The 22078-nt window shown below is 60.0% G+C and overlaps 2 protein-coding genes across 3 annotated transcripts in view; one reads left to right on the forward strand and one right to left on the reverse strand.

The window, feature by feature from the left end:
• The window catches only part of PTK2B (protein tyrosine kinase 2 beta), a 33190-nt gene extending 17435 nt beyond the window's left edge, over positions 1-15755 (forward strand). Inside the window, exons 7-31 of one of the 2 annotated variants that reach the window (XM_067294473.1) lie at positions 18-72; positions 867-1007; positions 1729-1803; positions 2125-2226; positions 2687-2804; positions 3334-3373; positions 3477-3523; positions 3876-3929; positions 4603-4700; positions 4832-4916; positions 5769-5869; positions 6003-6118; positions 6706-6806; positions 7085-7174; positions 7843-8047; positions 8947-9055; positions 9325-9390; positions 10574-10699; positions 11144-11290; positions 12612-12647; positions 13017-13044; positions 13675-13730; positions 13872-14015; positions 14452-14532; positions 14679-15755. In XM_067294473.1, the coding sequence (XP_067150574.1) occupies positions 18-72; positions 867-1007; positions 1729-1803; positions 2125-2226; positions 2687-2804; positions 3334-3373; positions 3477-3523; positions 3876-3929; positions 4603-4700; positions 4832-4916; positions 5769-5869; positions 6003-6118; positions 6706-6806; positions 7085-7174; positions 7843-8047; positions 8947-9055; positions 9325-9390; positions 10574-10699; positions 11144-11290; positions 12612-12647; positions 13017-13044; positions 13675-13730; positions 13872-14015; positions 14452-14532; positions 14679-14894 (2437 nt within the window). In that variant the 3' untranslated portion in view covers positions 14895-15755. The remainder of the gene's footprint in view (positions 1-17; positions 73-866; positions 1008-1728; positions 1804-2124; positions 2227-2686; positions 2805-3333; positions 3374-3476; positions 3524-3875; positions 3930-4602; positions 4701-4831; positions 4917-5768; positions 5870-6002; positions 6119-6705; positions 6807-7084; positions 7175-7842; positions 8048-8946; positions 9056-9324; positions 9391-10573; positions 10700-11143; positions 11291-12611; positions 12648-13016; positions 13045-13674; positions 13731-13871; positions 14016-14451; positions 14533-14678) is intronic. The other variant, XM_067294474.1, reaches the window with a different exon arrangement.
• A 1818-nt stretch (positions 15756-17573) lies between these two features.
• Positions 17574-21696, reverse strand: CHRNA2 (cholinergic receptor nicotinic alpha 2 subunit). The gene is made up of 5 exons (XM_013945037.2): positions 21542-21696; positions 20037-20081; positions 19771-19880; positions 18248-19322; positions 17574-17699 (listed from the first exon to the last, which is right to left on the reverse strand). The coding sequence occupies exons 1-5, from the start codon at positions 21686-21688 to the stop codon at positions 17574-17576; spliced, it is 1503 nt and encodes a 500-aa protein (XP_013800491.2). The 5' UTR covers positions 21689-21696.
• Positions 21697-22078: the final 382 nt, after the last annotated feature.

Below are 22078 nucleotides of genomic sequence, written 5' to 3' on the forward strand. Positions count from 1 at the left end.
GGGGTTCTGCTTTCCAGGAAGGAGGTGGGCCTGGACCTGTTCTTCCCCAGCCAGATGCAGGAGAATCTGAAGGTGAGGGGTTTGTGTCCAGGCGCGCGTGTGCATGGATGTGTGCGTTCATGTGCACGCATAGGTTTGCACGCACATGTACGAGGTAGGTATGCATGCACCTATGTGGCCGGGGATGTTCATGGGTGTGCATCGTTGCGCATGTGTGGCTTTGCAGACACATGTACCTGCGTATCTGCCACACGTGCACATGTGGAGGTCTGCACGCACATGTGAAGGTGCATCTGCATGCACGCATGTGCACGTGTATGTATGCACGCGCATACGGCCATGTGTGTGCATGCGTGTGTATCAGTGTGCACTTGTGGTTTTGCAGACACGTGTCCATGCCTGTCTGCCCACAGGTGTGAAGGTCTGTCTGCACGCACACATATATATATGTGTGTATATGTATGAATGTGGGAACATCTGCTCACACATGTGAAGCTATATATGCATGCGCACACATGCATAAGTGTGTATGCATGCACACATGTGGCCGTGTGTGTGCATGTGTGGATCTGCACACGTATGTGCATGCTTATCTGCCCACACGTGTGTAGATGTACACACACACGGAGGCAGGCTGGCAGGCACATGCGTGTGTATGTGTACGGGCACGCACGCAGACGTACCTGAACGTGCATGTGTGCAGGTGCATGTTCATAGCTGCAGGTGAGCGTTCCTGTAGGTGTGTGTGTGCGTGTGCGTGTGTGCGTGTGTGTGTGTGTGCAAGGCTGTGCTTGCTCCTGCTGCGCCCCAGAAGCTGCCCGCCACCGGGCCGTGCCCGGGGTGACTAGCGGCCGCTGTGCCCACAGCCCAAGCAGTTTCGGAAGATGATCCAGCAGACGTTCCAGCAGTACGCCCTGCTGCGGGAGGAGGAGTGCATCCTCAAGTTCCTGCACACCCTCTCCACCTTCGCCAACATCGACCAGGAGAGCTACCGCTGCGAGCTCATAGTGAGTCCCGTGGCCGCGCTCGGGCTGGCTAGCGGCAGCCGGGACCCTGCCCGGGCACCGTTTGGGATGGCGCACACCGGGCTGTCCCCAATCAGGGAAGGGCTCCGCTTTTGGTTATTTAGTGCGTGGGTGCAGCCACACGAGCCCTGGGAAGTCTCTGCAGGAAATGACCAATGCCTGGAAATTATTTGCTGTCACCTCAGGGGAGGCAAAAAAAACCAGATCCCCCGGGAGGGGATTCCTGATCCTGCGAACACCCTGGCATCATGTCCCAGAGGGGAAGTGGCAGCTCGGAGGGGAAATTTAGTGTTTTTCCCCCATTCCCTGCGGTGCGGGGGAGGACCTGGGGGCCCTTTTTGGAGGATGGTGACAACTGCAAGGGGCTGGGGGTACAGGAGGGATTTGGGGTGGTGGAGACCCCCGGGGCTGCTTCCACTTTGACAAGTGCAAGTGGGGCTGGTGCGAGCCGGTGCCTGGGAAGCTGAAGTTTGCTGAACCCCTTTGGGGCAAGGAGGAGGTAAAAGATCAGCGCAGTGGTCTTCCCTCGGGCCACTTTGTGTTGCACCCTCTGCCGGGCCCCTCTCTGAGCCAGCACCTCTCCAAATCTCTCCTTAAAGGCAAATTTTCCCGGGTGTCCCACACTTATCAGGGCAGGTGGGGAGGGAGCTGGTTGCAGAGGGAGACCCCTAAAATTTGTGCTGTCCTTCTGCCTCCCTCACAGCAAGGATGGAACATCACCGTGGACCTTGTCATTGGGCCCAAGGGCATCCGGCAGATGACGAGCAAAGAGGCCAAGGTACGTGGCGCGCGTGCTGGGTGTCATGGCCTGGAGAAGGAGACCCAGGAGCCCTGCCAGAGCATGGTGGGGTCCTGAGCATGTTCTGCTCCCTTGAATTTGGAAGGAGCTGGGGTGCTCATGGCGTGTGAGTCGTGTTGTGGGGTGCCAGGGAGCACGGAGGAAGCAGCGGGAAGAGCAAACATTGGTCGGAGTGAGCCAGGACACGTCTCTGGCTGTGTGTGCGTGTACGCGGGGGTGAGAATATCACCGCTCTCCGAGCGCTGGCAGCATCCCGGGGGAACCCGGGGTGACGGCCTGGTGATGCCCTTCTTCCTGCAGCCCACCTGCTTGGCTGAATTCAAGCACATCAAGTCCATCAAGTGCTCGAGCGTGGAGGAGGGCAGGGCTGTGCTGCAGCTGGGGCTCGCGGGCACCCCCCAGGTGAGGAGGCAGGGCTGCCACGGCACCTGCGTGGGTGCTGCTCTGGGCTGGAGGGTTAAACACAGCTGCAGCGAGTGTGCTGGGCTCTGCTGGGCTGTGGGTGGGATGGTGGTGCCATGGGATGACATGTTTTCCTGTTGAACGAGATCCTGTTGGGTGAAATTAGGTAGGACTTGATAGATGGTTTCATGGGCTCTGGGGTGGGTTGGTGCTGGGCGCATGGGCTGGGGAGTCCCGGGGTACTGGGAAGGATGGTTTTGGGGAGACTGAGGCCCGCTGCCGAGCGGGGAGGGAGGTCTTGGAGATGCTCTGAGCTACCCTGAGGTGGAGAGGAGAGGGGAGGGAGCCCGAGCCCTGGCGTCCCCCTGATCCTCGGCTCTGGGTGCAGAGGGCTGGGGTGGCCCCTCTGCATGCCAGGCCACCGGCTTACCTGGGCTCCTGTCCCTGCTGTCTCTCCTAGTACCTGGCCATCAAGACGTCCTCTCTGGCCGAGGCGGAGAACATGGCCGACCTCATAGACGGCTACTGCCGGCTGCAAGGGGACCTGGAAACCTCCCTCATCATTTTCCCCCGGAAAGGTGAGCACGGAGCACCGAAGCCAGCAGGGTCCTCTGGAGAGTCGGGAGCGGGGTCTCGACGGGGAGCTGGGACTGGCCCACGTGCCGGCTGTCCTCCCTGGCAATCCCCAGCAGCCCTCATTTACTGCCCATCCGCTCCCCTGAGCCCCTGTAGCTCTGCAGCACCCACCAGACCCTTCTCCACCTCAGACTTTCACCAGGGCCACGGCATTGCTGACAGCTGTCTTGGGGCTAGATCGTCCCAGCTGAGGTCTACCAAACTTGCTGCATGTGTGATCTAACCCAGCTGGTCCCTAGCCAAAGGGTGGTGGCATTTCCAAAGCAGGGGTAGCTGGCTGCTTCCCTGCACACCACCTCTTCCCTAGCTGCTCCCAACACTTCACGGGGATCTGGCAGGGTGCACAGGGTGACCTGCCTCACGTCTGCCCTGGAGGCAGCACCGTGGCTGAAGATGCGTAGGGGGAGGCCCTGAGGTCACCAGGGTCTGTCAGGAACAGCTGGTAATGGCTTTCTGCTGTCCTGTCCGCAGAGAAGGAGAAGAGGATCAGCCTGCCACAGATCCCAACCCAGTAAGTAGCGTGTGACCCTCAGAGCAGGGCTGCGCCCCTGCCCCTGAGTCCTGGTGTCTCTCCCTGCCTTGTTTGATAACCTGAGCTTCCTTCTGCCCCGTAGGCACATAGAGGAGAGAAGGTCCGTGTTATCAGACAGCATAAGCATGGGTGAGTTTTAGGCTCTTTTCCTTCCTTCCCATCAGCCTGGGAGTGCCAACAGGGCTGTCCCACAGCCTTTCGGAGAGCGGGACATAGGAGCATGGGGGTTTGGGGATGTGGTGGAGGCAGACGCCCCTGGCTCTTTGTACGTGAGCAGCACACTCAAAGAGATGCAGCTGAGCATCCTACTGTGAGCGTGAAAGCCAGGCCTGCATCCCGTGCGCCCCACGGGATGCGGTACCCTGCAGGGACACCAAGAGACCCTGACCACCAAGGGCCGGATCCTTTCAGGACACTGCAAGAAACGTGTGTGCCCAGGTAGCTGTCTGGATCACTGCCTGAAACGTCTTTCTTGCCCTAGAATCTGATATTTATGCTGAAATCCCAGATGAGTCCTCAAGACCAAGGTCTGGAGGTAGGTGTCACCCCCGCCAGGTGCCCCATACGGGGCAGTGTGGGGCCGGAGCAGGACTTCTGGGGCAGGGTCCCACTGAGCTCATATGGAGACGTGTGCCAGCTCCCCTGCTCTCCTGTCGCACACCTCCTGCCACATCCCCCATCCCACCTGTCACATCACCCGTCGCACCACCAAACCCTGCAGGAACTCCCACATCCCCCATTTCACCCCGTTTCTTCACCCCCCACCCTCAACCAGGACAGCCCCCTGTCCCTACATGTTCTCCTCTTCCCCATCCTCCAATTTCCCAACCAGGCCCTCTCTTTCCTTCTCTATTTCTCACCCTCTTCCCTGCCCCAGTTTCCCATCCTGGCCTCACCAACACCTCTCCACCCTCCAAAAGCAAGGAGCAAGACTATGCCCACATGGCTCACTTTATGTCCGCCCTCTTCCTCAGAGGGGCTGAAGGAGCAGGAATTGCTCTGCATGCCATGGGGTAGGATCCATGGCTCTGCCTTCGGTGAGAGGTTGATGGAGAGGGGTACCCAAGGGTGACGAAAATCTCCTGCTCAGCATGAGCGCTTTGCCCACGGAGTGGGACTGGGGTGCAGGCAGCTTCCTACATGGCTGTTCTCAGAAGAGAGGAGCTGCCAACACCCACTGGTCCTGCCTTGTCTCCCCATCCATGAAGTCCAGTACTATGGGATCTCCCGGGAGGACGTCACGCTGGGCAGGATCCTTGGCGAAGGCTTCTTTGGAGAGGTGTACGAGGGCATCTACACCAACCCGGTGAGTTTGCTCCCCTCTCCGTTCCCTGCCAACCTCCTCCACTCTCCCCGGCAGTGACGGCCGAGGGAAGTGGGATAAAGCATGATGGGTGCTGGGTGAAAAGGAGAACCTCCCCCTCTTTCTCGTTGCAGAAGGGGGAGCGGATCAACGTGGCTGTGAAGACTTGCAAGAAGGACTGCAGCCCGGAGAACAAGGACAAGTTCCTGAGCGAAGCGGGTATGCTGGGGGTCCTGCTGCCCTTTGGGGTGTCATGGCCAACTCTGAGCTCCTCCGCCATGGGCACAGCTGGCCTCTGCCCAGAACGGGACTTGCACCATGACCTCCCACCATGGACCCTCTCTCCCGCTCTGAGATCCCTGATGCCCAATAGAGGCACAGGGCTAGGGCTGGGGCAGCAGGATCCTGGCCTGGGGAGGAGGTCACTGCTTGCAGGACTCTGCAAAAGGGCTTGGAGGTGAGCAGAGGGTACAGGGGAAAGCTGAGAGGCACGTTGTCCCTCCTGGATCTCCGGCTCCGTCACGCTGGGAGCGCTGATGGGTTGAAACCGAGCAGTGCTGGGAGGGGATGGGAAGGGACGTCATGGGGCTTGTGCCTTCGTACCTTCACTGCTAGCAGCACCTGGGCTGGCAGGGCTGGAGCCAGCCTGAGAAAGGCAGCGCGGGTGGGCGGAATAGGCAGCAGACCCAAAGGGACGGGAGGAGAAGTGTTTGCAGGCCAGATCCAGGCTGCAAGGGGCTGCAGAGGGGACAGTCTGCCCATTCTCCAAAATATGTGTGTTATGGGATAGCTGACTAACGGGGAGAGAAGGAAAGCTACTGAAACCTTGCATGAGAGCAGACAGGCACAATCTGGCTGCAAATCCGCAGGAGCTGGAAGTCAGGAGGTTTCTCCAGTCCCAGCCCCATTGCAGACATACTAGGATATCCCTGGCAATTCCTGCTGCCCTATCAACTGCCTGCCTCGGCTTTATGGCAGACACCTGCCCCTACACCCCCAGAGGAAGGTCTGGGTTCCCGGAGCGGGGCCCCACGTGTCAGGGCTCGGTGTCTGACGGTGGTCTCCCCGCAGTGCTGATGAAGAAGCTGGACCACCCCCATATCGTAAAGCTCATCGGCATCGCAGAAGAGGAGCCGACCTGGATCATTATGGAGCTCTACCCCTACGGAGAGGTGAGCAGGGTGGGGGAGCCACACAGCGAGGCAGTGGGGCTGAGTGGTCCTTCTGCCACCCTCCTTCCCCCCAACTCCGCGGCGTTGTGCTGGGCTGCACAACCTTGCCCCTAAACCCAGCTCTGCTTTGCAGCTGGGGCAATACCTCGAGCAGAACAAGCACTTGCTGACTGTGCCTACGCTCATCCTGTACGCGCTGCAGATCAGCAAAGCCCTGGCTTACCTGGAGGCCATCAACTGTGTGCACAGGTAACGCAGGCCAAGGGAGGAGGCTTGGCCAGGGCCCTTCGTGACAGCTGAGAAGGATCTGGCACGTGAAGACGGGCATTAGGGAGGGGAGTTCCCATTTGGAATGGCAAATTCCAGCATGCTGGGCTTTATATTGGAGATGGATGGGGCACTGCTTGAAGGAGCGGGGAGAGCAGCCCCCTTTCTCAAGCCCTGGCCCATTGCGATGTGTGGGATATTGAGGTGCTAACAAAGATGCTACTGTGCCGTCCTGGTGGGGAGGCAGTTCTCACCTACCCTGCTTTACCTGGAGAGGCGAGTCCCCTCTTGAGAGTCAGGGGAGAAGGAGAAGGTCAGGATGCTGAGAGAGGAAGGGAAAGGTAGAGACCTGGGCTGGGATAGATGGATGGGAAAGCGGGACCATGCCATATGGGCCAGCTGGGTGGGAGAGGTTGGTGGCACCCTTCACTGTGGACTGGGTGGGGGCATTTTGCAGCCAGGCGAGCTGGTTTTCCAGGTGTGAGCTTATCTCCTGTCCTGAGCAAGGCTTGGTCCATCCCTTCTCCAGATGCCTCCTTCTCCCCACTCAAGGGTCTCTCTCCTTGCAGGGATATTGCTGTGAGGAATATCCTGGTGGCCTCGCCGGAGTGTGTGAAGCTGGGTGACTTTGGGCTCTCCAGATACATAGAGGAAGAGGAATATTATAAAGGTAAGGGGTGTGTTATGGGCTTGATGGTCCTGGACGCAAGAGCAGGCATGTGATGGGGCTCAGCACAATTGTGGGAGGGCTGCAGATGGGGAAGTGAGGGGTGGTGGGAAGGGGCCAGGGCTGGTGTAGCAGGAGCAAGTGGCAGAGGCCATGCCGAGGTCTTGTTCCCCTGTCCTGCCTGTGTGTGGCTGTGGTGGGCTTGTCTCTCCTCCTGCCATGCTGCCCGCCCAGGGCTGCAGCCTTGCTGTAACCGTGGCCTCTGTCTCTCCCTCCACCAGCATCCGTGACCCGTCTCCCCATCAAGTGGATGTCACCGGAGTCCATCAACTTCCGCCGCTTCACGACAGCCAGCGATGTGTGGATGTTTGGTGCGTGGTGGGATGGGGATGGAGCAGGCTCCCGAGAGCTGTCTACCTCGCAGGGCACTGTCTTAACCTGCAGGGCCAAATTCTGCTCTCGGCTCCCTGGTGTAAATCTGGAGTGGTGATATTATCCCAGATTTGCCGACACCTTGGAAGGTTTCCAGGACAGAGCTTGGGTCTTCCTGCAATTCGAGCATCTTTAAGTGCCTCCTCCTCCTCCTCCTCCAGGGAATTCAAGACCTTGGTCTCTGGTCAGGGAGGCTGAGTTAAACTCCACCCTTTGCAAATATCCGTCTCCCTGCCTATCTGCTCCTCCCCATAGCCTCTAGTGCTCATCCGTCAGTCTGTTCATCCCTAATAGTCCTGTGCTCACCAGTAACACAGGAGCTTAGTTCCCTGCAGATCCCTGGAAAAGCAGGTATCTCTTTTCTCTGCATTTTTCACCTGGGGAACAGAAATGCAGAGCAGCCAAGTGACGTGCCTGGAGTCACACAGCAGACCATGGAGCTGTGACCAGGTCTCCAAAAGCCCGGGCGGGTGGTGATTCCCTGGCTAGTCCCCGTAGCATCGGTAGAGCTTGCTCTTCTAACCCAGCGTCGTGTTAGCCACCCCATCAGCGCAAGCTGTGCCTCCTCGCGCTGCCCACCCTGAGCCGCAGTGTCTTGTGCCCCCAGCCGTGTGCATGTGGGAGATCCTGAGCTACGGCAAGCAGCCCTTCTTCTGGCTGGAGAACAAGGACGTGATCGGGGTGCTGGAGAAGGGCGACCGCCTCCCCAAGCCCGACCTCTGCCCGCCTGTCGTCTACACCCTCATGACGCGCTGCTGGGATTACGACCCCAGTGAAAGACCCAAGTTCAAGGAGCTGGTCTGCAGCTTGAGGTGAGCAGGGTGGCGGTGATGGGGTGCCTGATGAGAGACAGTGAGGTGGGATGGTTTGATGGCGGGGTGGACAGATGGGCAAGGGAAAAACTGAACCTGTCCAAGAGGTGAGGTCTTGAGTTTTCTGGCAAACCCCAAACTCAAAAGACTGTTTATGACCCTCTCCCCAACTTGTGGTGGTGGTGGTGTTTGGATTGCAATGGAGAAGGTTTGCTTCTCACGGGCAAGTGGGTATTAACTCTTTTCTGCTCATAGTTTGAAAAGCCATTTTGAAAAGCTATCCATTTTTAATTCCGAAATGGCAGAAAAATTGACTGCACAAAGCTTTTCTCAGTTTTGTAGTGGCTTTCGTGTCTCACTACATTCCCCGTAGGTTCCTTCAGAAGCTTTGGCCAATTCACTCTTTAATCCAGCATTTTTGAGCCATTTCCTTTCCCAGGAATCAGGTGGGAAGGAGCCGAATGGGGCCCTGAACCTGCTGGAGCTGCACAAACTGTGCCGTTGGCTGGGGAGCCCAGGAATCTGGACAGGCTCCACAAACCTCCGAGGGAGACCTCATGCCCCAGCCCGCTCTGCTTTTTAGGGCCAGCGTGGCAGCGTGACACAGCAGTGCTGCTGGGGTGTCCTGACCTTGTTTGCAAGGGGGGAAATATCTCAGCCGTGCAAACAGCAGGGACCAGCTGCTGCGATGCCTTGGTGTGGCCAGCCGGGACTGAGAGGTGTCTCCTCCCAGTCCTTTCCCTTCGCTCTTCCCATCCCTCCTTGCTCCCTCATGTTTTCCACTGCGCATCTAGTTTATGAATCGCCCAGCCCTCCCCAGCACCCGAGACGCGTCCCTGCCGGATGGGGCTGTGCTAATGCCCCCTCCTGGGGGTTTCTCCCTTCACCTCCCCGTGCAGCGACATTTACCTGATGGAGAAAGAGCTCGCCAAGGAGCAGGAGAGGAATAATCGCCATCGGCCTCCCAAAATCATGGAGCCACCGTCGTTCCAGGAGCCGCCGCCAAAGGTGAGGAGAGGGCAGAGCCCGGCATGGCCAGTGTGGTTGGGACACCAGGTGCCAGCCCCTCTCCGGGGACGCTCGAGGGTGCTATCGCCAGCTCCGTAGAGCTGTGGTTTCACTTCCCCCCTCACCCCAAGGATGTGTGCAATACCCTGACTCCGGGCAGGCAGCCCGGCTGGCCCTTGCTGCAGGAGAAGATGAGCCTCCCTGAGCTAAGCTAGCCGGGAAAGACATTTTATTCACCTGCATTTCTCCCTCTTCCTCTCCTCCCACAGCCCAGCAGGCCCAAATATAAACCACCACCACAGAACAACCTCCTGGCTCCCAAGCTGCAGTTCCAGGTAAGGCTCCATAGCCGGGAATGAGCCGGTGGGGACCTGAGCAAGGGGATTGACACCAGAAAGCAGCACCTGGGGCTCGACCTGTGCTCCAGCCCTTGGGTCACTTGCCATCGTGGCCTTTGGTTCTGAGACACGTGGCTGCCAAGCCGCTCCGCGCCACCGCCGCTGCGCCGTTGAGTGCTTCCCTTTGCCTTGCAAGCAGGACGCAGCTCCACTTCGGATTCAGCCCTGCTCTAACCACGCAGCTTGCGCCCCGTGTTTTGTTCGTGCCTTGGAGCTCAGAGAGAGGCTTTCACCCCGGGGAAGGGTGGCGGAGCGGGTTGCTGTGTGGCACGGGCCAGTTTGCCCATGCAACTGCGAAGAGAGGAGGTGTTCGCTGCTCTCTGGCATTACTGGGGGCTCAATTTGGTGGCCCTTTCCATGGGAGCACAGGGAAGGTCACTGCTCAGTCTTAGGAGCTCTTGTGGGAGCTGAGGGGCAGAATTCGGACGTTTAAATTTTTGCCTAATGTCTCATAGGACTCTGAAGTGTAGAGCATGGTCCCTGAGCGCTCGCAGTGCTCCTATTGCTCTGGATCAGGTCTCACGTCATCCTGACCGCTCTGCTGGTCCAGATGCTAGAGCACACGTTTGCCTGGGGGCCTGGGGTCTCCGTCCCAGGCTTTGGCGAGTCCTTTCCCCTCGTGCTGTCTCAGCTCCCCCTTCTCTGAAGAGGGCTGTGCTGGGTGGCAGGGGTGCAAGGTGCAATAGGGCAGACACCTATGGCACCCTTTGGTGTCACCTCCAGGATGCCACCGCCTTGGCAGGACAGTGTCTGTCCCAGCCCCAGAATGCCATGGCAAAGCCTGCAAGAGCAGCTGTTATTTTGGGCACTCCTTCGGGGACGGGCAGGGGTTTGGGAAGGGGAGTGAGAGGAGGCAGCCCCCGGTCTCAAGCCTGTGGTCAGGGCACCAGGGGGAACCTCTTGGCCAGGAGACAGAGGAAGAGCCAAGCCCCCATCCCTGAGCCATGGATGGACATCGGGGTGGAGGGAGATCCATCTCCTCCACGCCCTGGTGTGAAAGCCCCTCTCCCAAACGCTCTCTGCTCACTCTTCTGTCTGTCCATCCATCCGTGCTAACCTCCCACGGCTTGGTTTTTGTGCCCCGCGCCGTCCCGCTCCCCGTGCCCCTGCCCTCCCGCAGGTGCCCGAGGGTCTGTGTGCCAGCTCGCCCACGCTCACCAGCCCCGTCGAGTACCAGTCGCCAGCCAGCTCCTTGCACACCCCGCCGCTCAACCGCCACAACGTCTTCAAGCGCCACAGCATGAGGGTAAGAGAAGGTCTCCCCGGCCTCGCTGCGCCCGGAGGACGTCCCTGCCCCGAACCGTGGCCTGCCTCGTCCCTGGCCCAGCGGGGATGCTGCATGCGGGAGAGGAGGGGGCTCAGCGGGAGGGTGAGGGATGCACCGCGCTCTGCTTCGTGCTGCTGCCGCGTCTGCTGCTTCAAGCTAAAAGCCGTTCCTGACTCGCCTACGGGAGGGCCAAACCCTGCCAACGTCCTGCCCTTGAGGGCTGCTTGCTGGCTGCTCAGGCTGAAGGGATGGTGCCTGCTCGCGAAGGCCCCCGGGCTGTCTCCAGCCCCCGCCGATGCGTGGTGGCACGCGTGTCCGGGTGAAGGCATGCCCGCAGATGAGCCGGCGTGGTGCATGGCTTGCATGCACAGAGCGGGGCGCTGGCACCCGAGCCCCACTGTCACCGCTGCCTCCCCCTGCCAGGAGGAAGATTTCCTCCGGCCCAGCAGCAGGGAGGAGGCGCAGAAGCTCTGGGAGATGGAACGGCTCAAGATGCGGCAGGTCCTGGACAAGCAGCAGAAGCAAATGGTGGAGGATTACCAGTGGCTGAGGCAGGAGGAGAAGTCGCTGGTGAGCGGCGTGGGGCTGGCATCGGGGTTTCTGTGGGCCACTTCCAGCTATTGCACCCTCATGAAGGCAGTGGGATAAGCCCCAGATTTAGCCCCCAAGGTGCGATGCAAAACGTCCCTGCTTATAACAGGGCCTTCGGTGAATTTTTCCTGTGCTTTTACAGCATGTGTTTTTCATTTACTGCAGTCATTTAGGTCATTTTTCACGGCTGGAAAACCCATTTTTCTCTGAGAAGAACAGCTTCTGGAGTAACCAAAATGCTTGCACCTCTTTATTTTCCACACTCTGTTAAAAATTTCACAGAGATGCTATGGGAAATGATTATTTTGAAACTTGGGGAATTTTTAAATACTTGCAATCTCATTTTAATGAGCTTTTGTAACACTTCTTAAATAAGGAATTGAGATAGCTAATGGGTGACTAATGCATCAGCTTTTAGTGAGACAGGCTTGGAAGGGAGGGGAAAAAAAAGTCTTTTATTAGATCAACTGACATAGCTGGAAAGAAAAAGCCCAACTTTCACCACCTCCCAGGTCTGGGGGATGAAGCTAGCTTTAAGGTGATGAGCAGCTGGAGGCAATTGCTTGAATTAAGCTTAATTATCATGAGCAGCAGCTGAAGGTGGCTGGTGGCCCTGGAGCAGGAGAGCAGATGGGGATTGATGGGCTGGGATGGAGCTGGGGAGCTTTTTCCTTATGGAGCAGTGACAGACTGTAAAGCCTGAACCTCTGCCACATCCCTGGACCCAGCAGAGCTAAGAAAATGGGTTCCCACAATATATTTTCCATCCCAGAGACTGGTCCTGACGGATCAGCGGTGGTTTTTCCTGGCCCCCGACAGGCAGTGCAAGAGGGGGCTGGTGCTTCTTTTCCTCTTCCGAAGGGGGGTAATTGAGGAAGTTGTGCCGGGGAGGGGGAGCAGGGCAGGGAGCAGCTCCGTGCGGGTCAGCCCCCGCGTTTCCCTCCGGTTTCCGTGCCTTCCTGTCGCTGAGGATGCACAGCGACGCCTGTTGCAGCCTGGCAACCAAAATCCACGTGAAACAGGGGGGGGGAAAGCCAAAATCACTGCCTAGCGGTGCGGAAACCGGCTAGGAAAAGGGATTTGCTCAAAGCAGCCCTGCGCAAGGCCCGCTGCCGTTTCTCCCACGGGGAGAGCGTTTCCCGGGAAGCCTGGAGGCACCTCCCCAGCCCTGCTCGCCTCCCTCTAAAACTGGGATGGAGCCCAGACTCCAGTGGGATCCCCCGCGAGCCCTGTACCACCAACGGCCCCGTGGCTTCCCCTTGGTTTCGGTGCCCCTCACAAGGCTCTTTCCCCTTTGCAGGACCCGACGGTGTTCATGAACAACAACATTCCTCCGGTGAGTGGTGCCAAGCCTGGAGAAACAGAGCCGTGGGGTATTTGTGGTGGTGGTGGGTGCACGAGGGTCCTTCTGCTGGGGACGTCTGGAGATGTTGGCTTGCTTTGGTACGGACGGGCGATAGATAATTACAGGTTTCAGTGGCGCTGCGCAGTCCTCGTTGTCCCTTCTTCTCCTTGCCCTAGGATATACTAGGGTGGAAACTGCGTTCAGCTGTGCGGAGAAGTGCAGACACCTGGGCTGAGCCTGTTGGGATCATCCCTCAGCCCAGGGTTGCTCGTGTCTGAGCTCCCCAGCATGCGCCCTTCAGTATTTCATTGGGAAAAAGTTTGTGCCTCTTATCTGCTGCTGTATTTCTTTCCTCTGCAGCTGCTCCCGGAGAAGGAGACGGATTACAGTGAGTGCCTACTGCTGCCCCTCCCGTCCGCTGCTGCGTGGGGAGCGCAGGGCTACCTACAGCCCCGATCCGGGCAGCTCCCGCCGCTCTCTGCACGCGGCACAGCCCTGGCGCCAGCGACGGGGCCGGGCTGCAGCACCCGCTGCAAGCGGGGTCCCCCGTGCTGAGCTGCTACCTGCCCGGGGGCTGCGTCCCTCGTGGCTACGATATCCTCTGCATCCGTAATCCCGTGGATCGTAGGAAGTAGCACTGTGTGCCCTGGGCATCCCGGGGCAGAGGGAGGCTGTGGCATTGCCCTGCCCGGCCTGGATTTGGGGGTATGAGGGGATCTGATCCAGGTGCAGGGAGCCCTGCGGGTCACCTGCTCCGTGTGGGAGCTGAGCCCAGGGCACGGCCCCTTTTCCCTGCCTTTTGGGGGCCGGATGGGAGGCAGCACGCAGAGGGGCTGGTCTCTCCTGGGAAATGCCCGTGTTGCCGCGTGATGGGCCCAGTTTCAGGGTGTCTGGCTGCAGTGGGGGAATGCTGCTGCGGGGTGGCGCGGCGCGTGGCGCAGCTCCCGAGGGGGGGTCTTCAGCACGCTCGTGTGTCCTGAGGACCCGCCAGAGTGACCCTCCTTCCTTTCCCTTACTGACGGCATAGCGGAGTTCACGGGACCACCCCAGAAGCCTCCGAGACTTGGGGCACAGGTAAGGCCTCCCCAGACCGTGACACCACAGTCCCAGTCCTTCTGGATGCCCCGGAGTGTGCAGAGACTGTCCGGGGCTGCCCACGGCTGCCGGTCTTTCCCTCCGGCTGTCTGATCCCATTATATCCCCATTCCCTGGCAGTCCATCCACCCGGCCCCCACCGCCAACCTGGACCGCACGGATGACATGGTGTACAGCAACGTCATGGACCTGGTGCGGTCTGTGCTGCAGCTCAAGAACGAGATCAGCCTCCTGCCCCCGGAGGGGTACATCCTCGTGGTGAAGGTAGACAGGGAAGGGAGAGGGCAACACCAGGGCTTCCTTGGGGGAACGGGAGAGGGAGTCACAGACACATCTGCTGAGTGGCTCCCACCGAGCATCCTTCTCTGGAAGGTCTTACACATACAGAAGGGAGCATTTTCCAGCAATCCCGGCTCCTCCATTGGGTCCTTGAGTCAATGATGGGAGTGTTTCTGGCATGCTCTGCTTCTCCATGGGTCCTTGAGTCAATGGGGGAGGGTGTTTCCCATCGTGTCCCCTCCCCAACGGGATCCTTCAGGCAATGGTGGAAGCATTTCCCAGGGTGCCCCATTCCCCAATGGGGCTGCTGAGCCTGCAGCATGGACTGCTCCCGTGCACCGCTTCCCACCGTGCCGTGCCGGGAGGACCTGGGAGCACACCTATGCCCGGAGCCATCCTAACCCTGCTGCCCTCCTTGCAGAACGTGGGGCTGTCCCTCCGCAAGCTGATCGGCAGCGTCGACGAGATCCTGCCGGTGCTGCCCGCGGCCTCGCGCACCGAGGTAGGGCCCGTGCCGTGCCCTGCGGGGCCACGGAGGCGGGAGAGTGGGGAGAGTTTCCCAGCCTTGGAGCAGGGATGGGTCTGGCATGGGTTAGGGTGCTAGCGGAGACGGTACCTCCGCGTTTAACCCCTGCGTGTCACGGACAGATCGAGGGGACCCAGAAGCTGCTGAACAAGGACTTGGCCGACCTCATCAACAAGATGCGCTTGGCCCAGCAGAACGCCGTCACCTCGCTGAGCGAGGAGTGCAAGCGGCAGATGCTCACGGCCTCCCACACGCTGGCCGTGGACGCCAAGAACCTCCTCGACGCTGTGGACCAAGCCAAGGTCCAGGCCAACCTGGTGAAGCTCTGCTTGGAGTGAGAGGAGGGGCAGAGAGAGGGAAGGAGAAGGGATGGGGAAGGAGAGAGCGCACGCTCCCGTCAGCAGAGACGGGAGGAGAGTGTTGCAGAAGACCTGGCTTTTGTGTATCTCTCGTGGCCTCACCATCCTGCCCTTCCTGTCCCCCCCCATCCTCCTGCAGCCGCTCGTGTCTTTAATATCGCCTTGTCGGTCTTCCGAAGAAGGGAGGTATCTGGCGACTTGTCCCTTGAAAGGGCTGGGGTGGCCCTGGTCCTCCTCGAGGGAGGGCAGAGATCCCTCTGGCTTCGCGGGCGCCCTTCTCCCCGGCTGTGGGGGGGGGGATCCACGCGTCCGTTCCCCGGCCCCTCCGAGGCCGGCCGTGGGCGGCGTGTCGTGCTGGCGGCCTGGACCCTGCTCCTTGCTCTTTTTACTTGGGGAGCCGTCGGGAACGGCGGCCGGGGGAGCTGGCTTCCCGGGAGCCCTGCGCGGCCGCCGGCTGCTCCTGCAGGACGGTGTGCGGCTCCCCGGAGTTGTTCGGAGCGGCTGCCGGCGACCTGCAGAGGGACTGTTTGCATTTCCTTGTACATTGTATAGAAGAGATTATTTAATGACAGTGCGTGGATCCATGCGCCTCGCTGGGAGCGGTTCTCGCGCCCTTCCCTGGAGCGCGGGAGGGACGGGACCCTGCCGACCGCAGCCTTCGGTCACACAAACCGCCCGTGAGAACGGTATATCTCTCCGAGCTGCTCCGTGTAAGCGACAACAGCAAAGAAATCTCTGTTCGGTTTGTGCTCGAGTTGGAAATTGTACGGTTCGGGCTTTTCCCCAGCATCTTCCCACAACGCTGTTTACTCTGGCTGAGATAAAACCATGCACAAAGTCCAGCGGTGCCTTTCCTTTCCTGGTCCTGTTGTGCCACAGGGGTACATCTCCAGGCCCCCATCTCCTTAAAAACCCGGGAAGGACCATGCTGCTCAGACCACCGAGCTGCCTGGCCTAGGGCCCTGCTTCCCACGGTGAAACGGTCTGTCTGCGTTCAGCAGCCCTTAGCAAACTTCTCAGCTGTGACCCCTTGGGCCAAGGCCAACCTCTAGCATCCCCGACACCCCGCGGCGAGGCTTTCCCTCGCTTCCCGACCCCTTGTGCCACCTCCTCTGGGTCTGTCCCCTCCAGCCGCCTTAGGTGCATTTGGCACAGAGGTGCTGGGCCTGCTGGGGCCCCATTTCACCCCAATTGACCCCGTAATCCCTATGTTCTCCCCCTGCTCCTCCTCCAGGGCTCACTACTGAAAATACCTGGGGGGGGGGGGTGGGCGCTGGTCGAATCCAGGAATAAGCAGCCCTTTGCAGCCCATGCCAAGTCCAAAGTTATCCTTGCTGGAGGACTCTTCATTCGCACACGTGCCCACCCAGGTCTGTACAGCCTCGAGGCCTGTGTGTACTGCGTCAGAGAGGAGCGTACATGTATCCACGCACCTCTGCGCAAACACACATCCAGCCAGGCAGGCCTGGGCGCTTGCTCCTTCATGCATCCCTTTTCTCAGCCCCATGTGCACGATCTTCTGAGCCAGCCTGCATGCGCTGAAGGATGCATGAAAGGCTGTAGCACCCTTGGGATGATAAGAGCTCTCAGCAGCACCATTTATCCCAGCCCAGTTTACTCCTGGGTGCTTTTTTCTGAAACCCCCAGGCTGCATCCAGCACTGCGATTCCTGGTTCGGTCTACTGGAGCAGAAAACACAGCAGCAGAAACCTGGTGTCTCTCGGGGTGCTGAAGAAGAGACTAGATCCCTTGCAAGGCTTGGTCTTCCAGGGAACCTTGAAGCTAGAAATTTAAAGCTGGACTGTAGTTGTCAGAGCGAGGCAGTGCTGGATCTACAGCCTGAGGTGGGCAGGGGGTGGAGGAAAGCAGCCTGGTGATCTTTGCTGTGGGCCAGAGAGGGCCATTTGCCCGGGCTTTACCAAGCCACCCACCTTTCCGATTCAATGAGCAGATGCCTTTGCCCGTTCCTGACAGCTATTCCTCCACTGTGTGGCCCATCGGATGCCTGATCTGGCTCTGTGCACGGCCACGCTCGGTCCTGAGCATGCCGTAGTCAAGGTGCATCCCGCAGAGGCTGTGATGTCCCAGGCGCGCGTCTTCTCGCCCAGCACTTTGGAGCCACAACCAGACACAGCTCGGGGGGTTAAGGTAGGACTTGCAGCAGCGCAAGGAAGCGGCATCTCCCCCAGACACCTCCGGCCGGTGCTCGGGCTCAGAGGGGCTGCGGTGCGCCTTCCTCGGAGCGCTGCGTTCCCCGCCAGGCTGGCACGGCCGGGCTGGAGCGCATCCAGCCGGAGGCAGCGACAGCCCTGGTCAGCCGCTGATGTGCACGGCCGTCTCCCCCCCCCCACCAGCATCCCAATGGGACCAGGTCACCCCCCCCATGGCAGAGTTCTCGCTTCACCCCCCCCCTGCAGCCAGCTCCGACTGCATCTCCCACCGTGGTCCCAGCTGCACCCCGAGCGCGCGGATGCTGCTGCCAGGGAAAGGCATGCTCTGGCTGGACGGAACTGCAGCGTACGCTCGAGGGCAGACGCCAGACTCATCGGAGTGTCCTTGCTGCTGGAGGGAGCCGGTGCCCATGCACAACGTCCACTGTGGCAGGAGGACATGCGTGTCACCCCCCCGACCCCGTCGCGGCCCCTGCCCGGCTGCGCTCTAGATCATCCCCGCCAGGTAGGGCGGGAGGAAGAGCCCCACGGTCCCCAGCAAGCAGACGATGATGAACATCCAGAGGAAGATGCGGTCTATCACCATGGCCACGTACTTCCAGTCCTCCTTCACCTGCCGAGCAGAGAGGGGCCATGAGCACGGCTGTATCTGGCTGTGGGGAGAGGACACTGCCTGCACTTGTGAGGATGCTCTCGGGCCAAGGAGACGACCCGGCTCTCCTCTGTCCTGCCATTTGCCTTGGCTGCCCGCAGCAGGATGGGGAAATACCTGTGCTGAGTCTTGGGGAAACCCTTGGAGCACCAGGGCTGGGGAGGAACCTCTCTGGAGAGGCTGGGCAGAGCCCGGAGCAGTGCAAACCCCGCTGAAGGTCTCCTGAAACCACCTGGCTGAAAATAGGCATGCAGACCACTGAGCTGGGTCTAGGCAGGCTGGTCTGGTCTATCCCTGGTCTCTGAGGGCAGGATAGTGTGGGCTGGCTGGGGCCTTCAAACATCTCTGAGCCGAGCCTGGGCGAAGCAGTGCTCCACTGCAAAGCGATGGAGCATCCCACCAGCCATCCTATCGTGTCCCCATGGCAGACAAGCACCAGCAGCTGCCCTCTGGCAGCACTGGAGTGGGGACCCCCTGGCCACCCCCAACCCATAGGGGTACACACTCACCGAGAAGTCAGCGTCCTCTGCTCGCAGATGGTCAGCGATGTACTGCACCCCTTCCAAGGCCTTCAGGATGCTGGGGGACAGCAGCAGCCCCTGGTCTGAACCCGCATCGTCACCCTTGGAGGGCACCCTCGGGCCCCCCGATGCCTTCCTGAGTTGGCGTCCACAAACGTAGCGGCACTGGGTGCCCTGGCTGTGGGAGCTCGCCTGGGGCACGCGGCTGGGGTACGTCTTCTCCTCCTCCTCCTCCTCCTCCTCCTCCTCCTCTTCCTCCCACTTGTCATCCACGTCGGTTTCCAGCCAGCACCGGGAGCTGCTGAGCCTTGTCCCCGGCAGGTCGTACTGCCCCGCGGCCCCATCACTGGGAGGCAGCACAGGAGGCCGCTTCATGAAGAGCCACCGAGGGATGAAGTCCAGGAAGAAGCTGCGCACCCAGCGGGGCATCTTGTGGGTGCTGGGGGAGCGGTGGTGGACGTTGAGGACGAAGACGGTGATGATGATGGAGAGCGTGACGAAGATCATGGTGAAGAGGAGGTACTCTCCGATCAGAGGGATGACTAGGGAGGTGGAAGGGATGATTTCCGTGATGAGCAGCAAGAACACGGTGAGGGACAGCAGGACAGAGATGCAGAGCGTGATCTTCTCTCCACAGTCGGAGGGCAGGTAGAAGACCAGCACGGTCAAGCAGGAGATAAGCAGGCAGGGTATGATGAGATTGATGGTGTAGAACAGTGGGAGGCGGCGGATGATGAAGCAGAAGGTGATGTCAGGGTAGATCTCAGTGCAGCAGTCATATTTCTTGGAGTTGTAGGTGCCGATGGCGTTGATGATGGCCCACTCGCCGCTCTCCCAGTAGTCCTTGAGGTCCACGTGGTGCTCCATGTTCTCCAGGTCGATCTTAGCCTTGTCGTAGGTCCAGGAGCCAAATTTCATCTTACAGTTCTGCTGGTCAAAGGGGAAGAAGGTGACGTCGATGCTGCAGGAGCTCTTGTAGATGGCGGGCGGCACCCACTTCACCTTCCCGTTGGAGAAGAGGTGAGCCTTCGTCATGTGGGTCACGGCAAACTCCCCATCTGCGCTGCATGGGGCAGAGACATGTGAAGATCAGAGGAGGCAGGAAGGCACTGAACCTGCTAAGGTGGGCGAAGCCAGCACAGGGAGCCCTGGCCATGCCTCGCTCTGTGGGGTGAAGTGATGCCGTAGAGTTTCCCCTGGGAAATAGGGGCAGGAGTTCCCCGCCTGGCTGAGCACTCAGGAAAATCAGCTCTCGGTGCTGATATTAGCCTTGATTTGATGCTGTGGCCCTATCGTGCATCCTTGCATAATGCCATGTCCCCCCCCCCCTCCAGGCATCATCTAGAATGGGGAGACAGGCAGGAGTGTGAGCACCAACCGTACCCTTGCTGACCCAGGCTGGTTTGCACCCGTGCCAAAAGGGGTGGGATGGGGAGCAAGGGATCTGAGGGGCTGGAAGGGGATGGGGAAGGCTGGCCCCACGGCCGCCCCTTCTCGGCAGCGCCACTCACTTGTTGTAGAGCACGATGTCGGGGATCCAGATCATCTCGGAGGGCACGCGGATGGAAGTGACGTTATCAAAGTCTGCTGGGTTCCAGCGCAGCTTGTAGTCGCTCCACTCCTGGAGGGACACGAGGAGGGAGGGAAGGGCATCAGGCTGCCACGGGGTCTGGCGAGGACCAGCACAACCCTCCTCCTCCTCTTCAGAGTTCCTCTGCCCCAAATGCCCTCCCAGACATGCTCCTGCCCCGGCCCTGCAGAGGGAATCGGCTCCTACCTGCTTCAGCCAGACGTTCGTGGTCATCATTTGGTTCTTCTCATCCTGCGGTGGGAAAGAGAGAGCGCATGAGAGAAGAAGGATGGAGAGAGCCTGAGGGCTTGTCCCATCACCTCATTAGCCCCCAAAGAGTTGCTTTCACCCAGCCAGTTCGTGCAGCTGAGCTGCTCCTCCTCTGCCCTCCACCTCCATCCACCTCTGGGGTTCAGCTACTGGAAGACACTGGTACCGGTATGAGTTGAAGGACAGACTGTGTTTCCCTGGGAATATCTGCTCGCTAGATGGCAGCAAGAAATAGCATATTGTGGCGCAGGGCTCTGAGTCGCTCCACGGGCATGGTGAAGCGTGGCTGAACGGACAAATGCACAGTGCCATGGATTATGGAAGGATATATGGGAGGAAAGAGCAAGGGGATGGATGGATGGACGGACAGGCACAGGGATAGCCCCAGGGGTAGGTGGTTGGGTGGGTGGGTAAAGATGGAACAGGGGTGGAGAGCTGTGCGGTTTTTCTTTGATGCTCTCGCAGCCATCGGGGGCAAGGAAAGATTTGGGATGCTCCAGGAGGGTCCCCATGAAACCACCATTGCCCCCTGCACCCCGATGCCTCCCGAGGTGTCTGCCCGGTGCCAGTCCCCAGGGCTGCCTCTGCCCCTGCAGGGGGTAGGTGCCCTCTGAGGCGGATTTAGCCTGGGCCAGGGCAGGTGGAAGGAGCTGAGCCCGGGGAAGGACACCCTTGGAGGGAAGGTACCCAGCCCAGCGGGAGGCAGGATGGACAGCTAGGCACCGCTGGAGGTGGCAGGGTGGATGCTGCTGCCTGAAGGCAACCTTGAAGGAATGTCCCCAAGACTGGCAGGCGGAGGGGCAGAAGCCCAGGTGGAAGCTGCCCTGAAGCATCTCCATCCGAGCGAGCCCCTGCGGGAGAGCCGGGCAGGCCAGAGCACATGTCAGCTGCTGCAGTACAGGCTTCTGCCTCGTGGGGGAATGAATCATGACCTGAACTCACCAAGCAGCTTCATCCGTGGGCCCGGCCGGGCATCCGGTGCCATCTGAGAAGCCCTCAGGCATCTTCAGATATCTGCACAGGGCTCGCAGATGCACCGCAGGACCTAGGAGACACCGGTGCCCTCCGAGTGCAGTGGCAAACGGGGCTCTCTGGGGCATCTCAGGTGGCTCCGGGCACCCCTGTGTGCCTTTCTGCCGGCTGCAAGGGATGCCCAGGCACCCGGCTTGGGCAGGCACCGACGCTGTGTACAACTGCAGGCAGCGAACAAGACTTGCCTGATGTCTCCTGAACCCCGTCCCAGGGTTTTCCTTCCTGTGACTCTAAAAACCCTCATCCTGGACTTGGACACCTAAAAGCACTCAAAGATGCCATGTTCTCAAGAAGGTGGGAGAAGGGACATCCTTCTTGACCCCCAAAGCAGGAGCCCTGGATGGGACACGAGAGCTGCTGCAGCGGCAGGGGGCTGGTGGGGGGGACCCAGCGCCCAGCCGGATACGCACCACGTCGATCAGCTGTGCGATGGACAGCCCGAACTTGACGATGACGACGTCGGAGGTGTTGGGCACCGGTCGCGACCACCGGTTGTAGCCAGCGAAGAGGTACTTGAAGAGGCGCTCCTCGGCGTGGCTGTGGGTCTGCTCCTGCATGCAGGTGGCTGCGGAGAGACGGGGACGGATCGGGGCTAGGGCTGGGGGCAGAGCTCACCCCGCATCCCTGCCACAACCCTGAGGTTAAAATGGGGGGGGGGGGGCACGGCTCCACCGGAGTGGGTGGGAAACAGGAACAGCACAAGACCTGGGAAACCCCGGAGCAGATCCCACTGGAAGCGTCACCCTCCGTTTTCCGGGGCAGCCCAACCCAAGTGCAGTGTTTCAATGCAGGGCAGGGACTCAGGACGCCTGGGTCCCTCTGCTCCTCTTTGTCTTGGGCTCAGGGTGACTCTGGACAAGCCCCTCTCCTCTTCACCGTGGCATGCGGGGACGTTAAACCCCACCGCGTGGTGGGCAGAGAGAAATTAGCCCCTGCAAGGCTGCTTG

Source organism: Apteryx mantelli, chromosome 3, assembly GCF_036417845.1.
Source record: "Apteryx mantelli isolate bAptMan1 chromosome 3, bAptMan1.hap1, whole genome shotgun sequence".
Lineage (NCBI taxonomy): Eukaryota > Metazoa > Chordata > Aves > Apterygiformes > Apterygidae > Apteryx > Apteryx mantelli.

Bases quoted from the DNA above. Each gene is read 5' to 3' on its own strand.
- CHRNA2 (XM_013945037.2), bottom strand. From the start codon at position 21,688: ATGCAGGAGCAGACCCACAGCCACGCCGAGGAGCGCCTCTTCAAGTAC. The intron at 20,082-21,541 runs GTGCGTATCCGG...TTCCCACCGCAG, and splicing joins TCGCACAGCTGATCGACGTG to GATGAGAAGAACCAAATGAT. The intron at 19,323-19,770 runs GTGAGTGGCGCT...TGCCCCATGCAG, and splicing joins GACATCGTGCTCTACAACAA to CGCAGATGGGGAGTTTGCCG.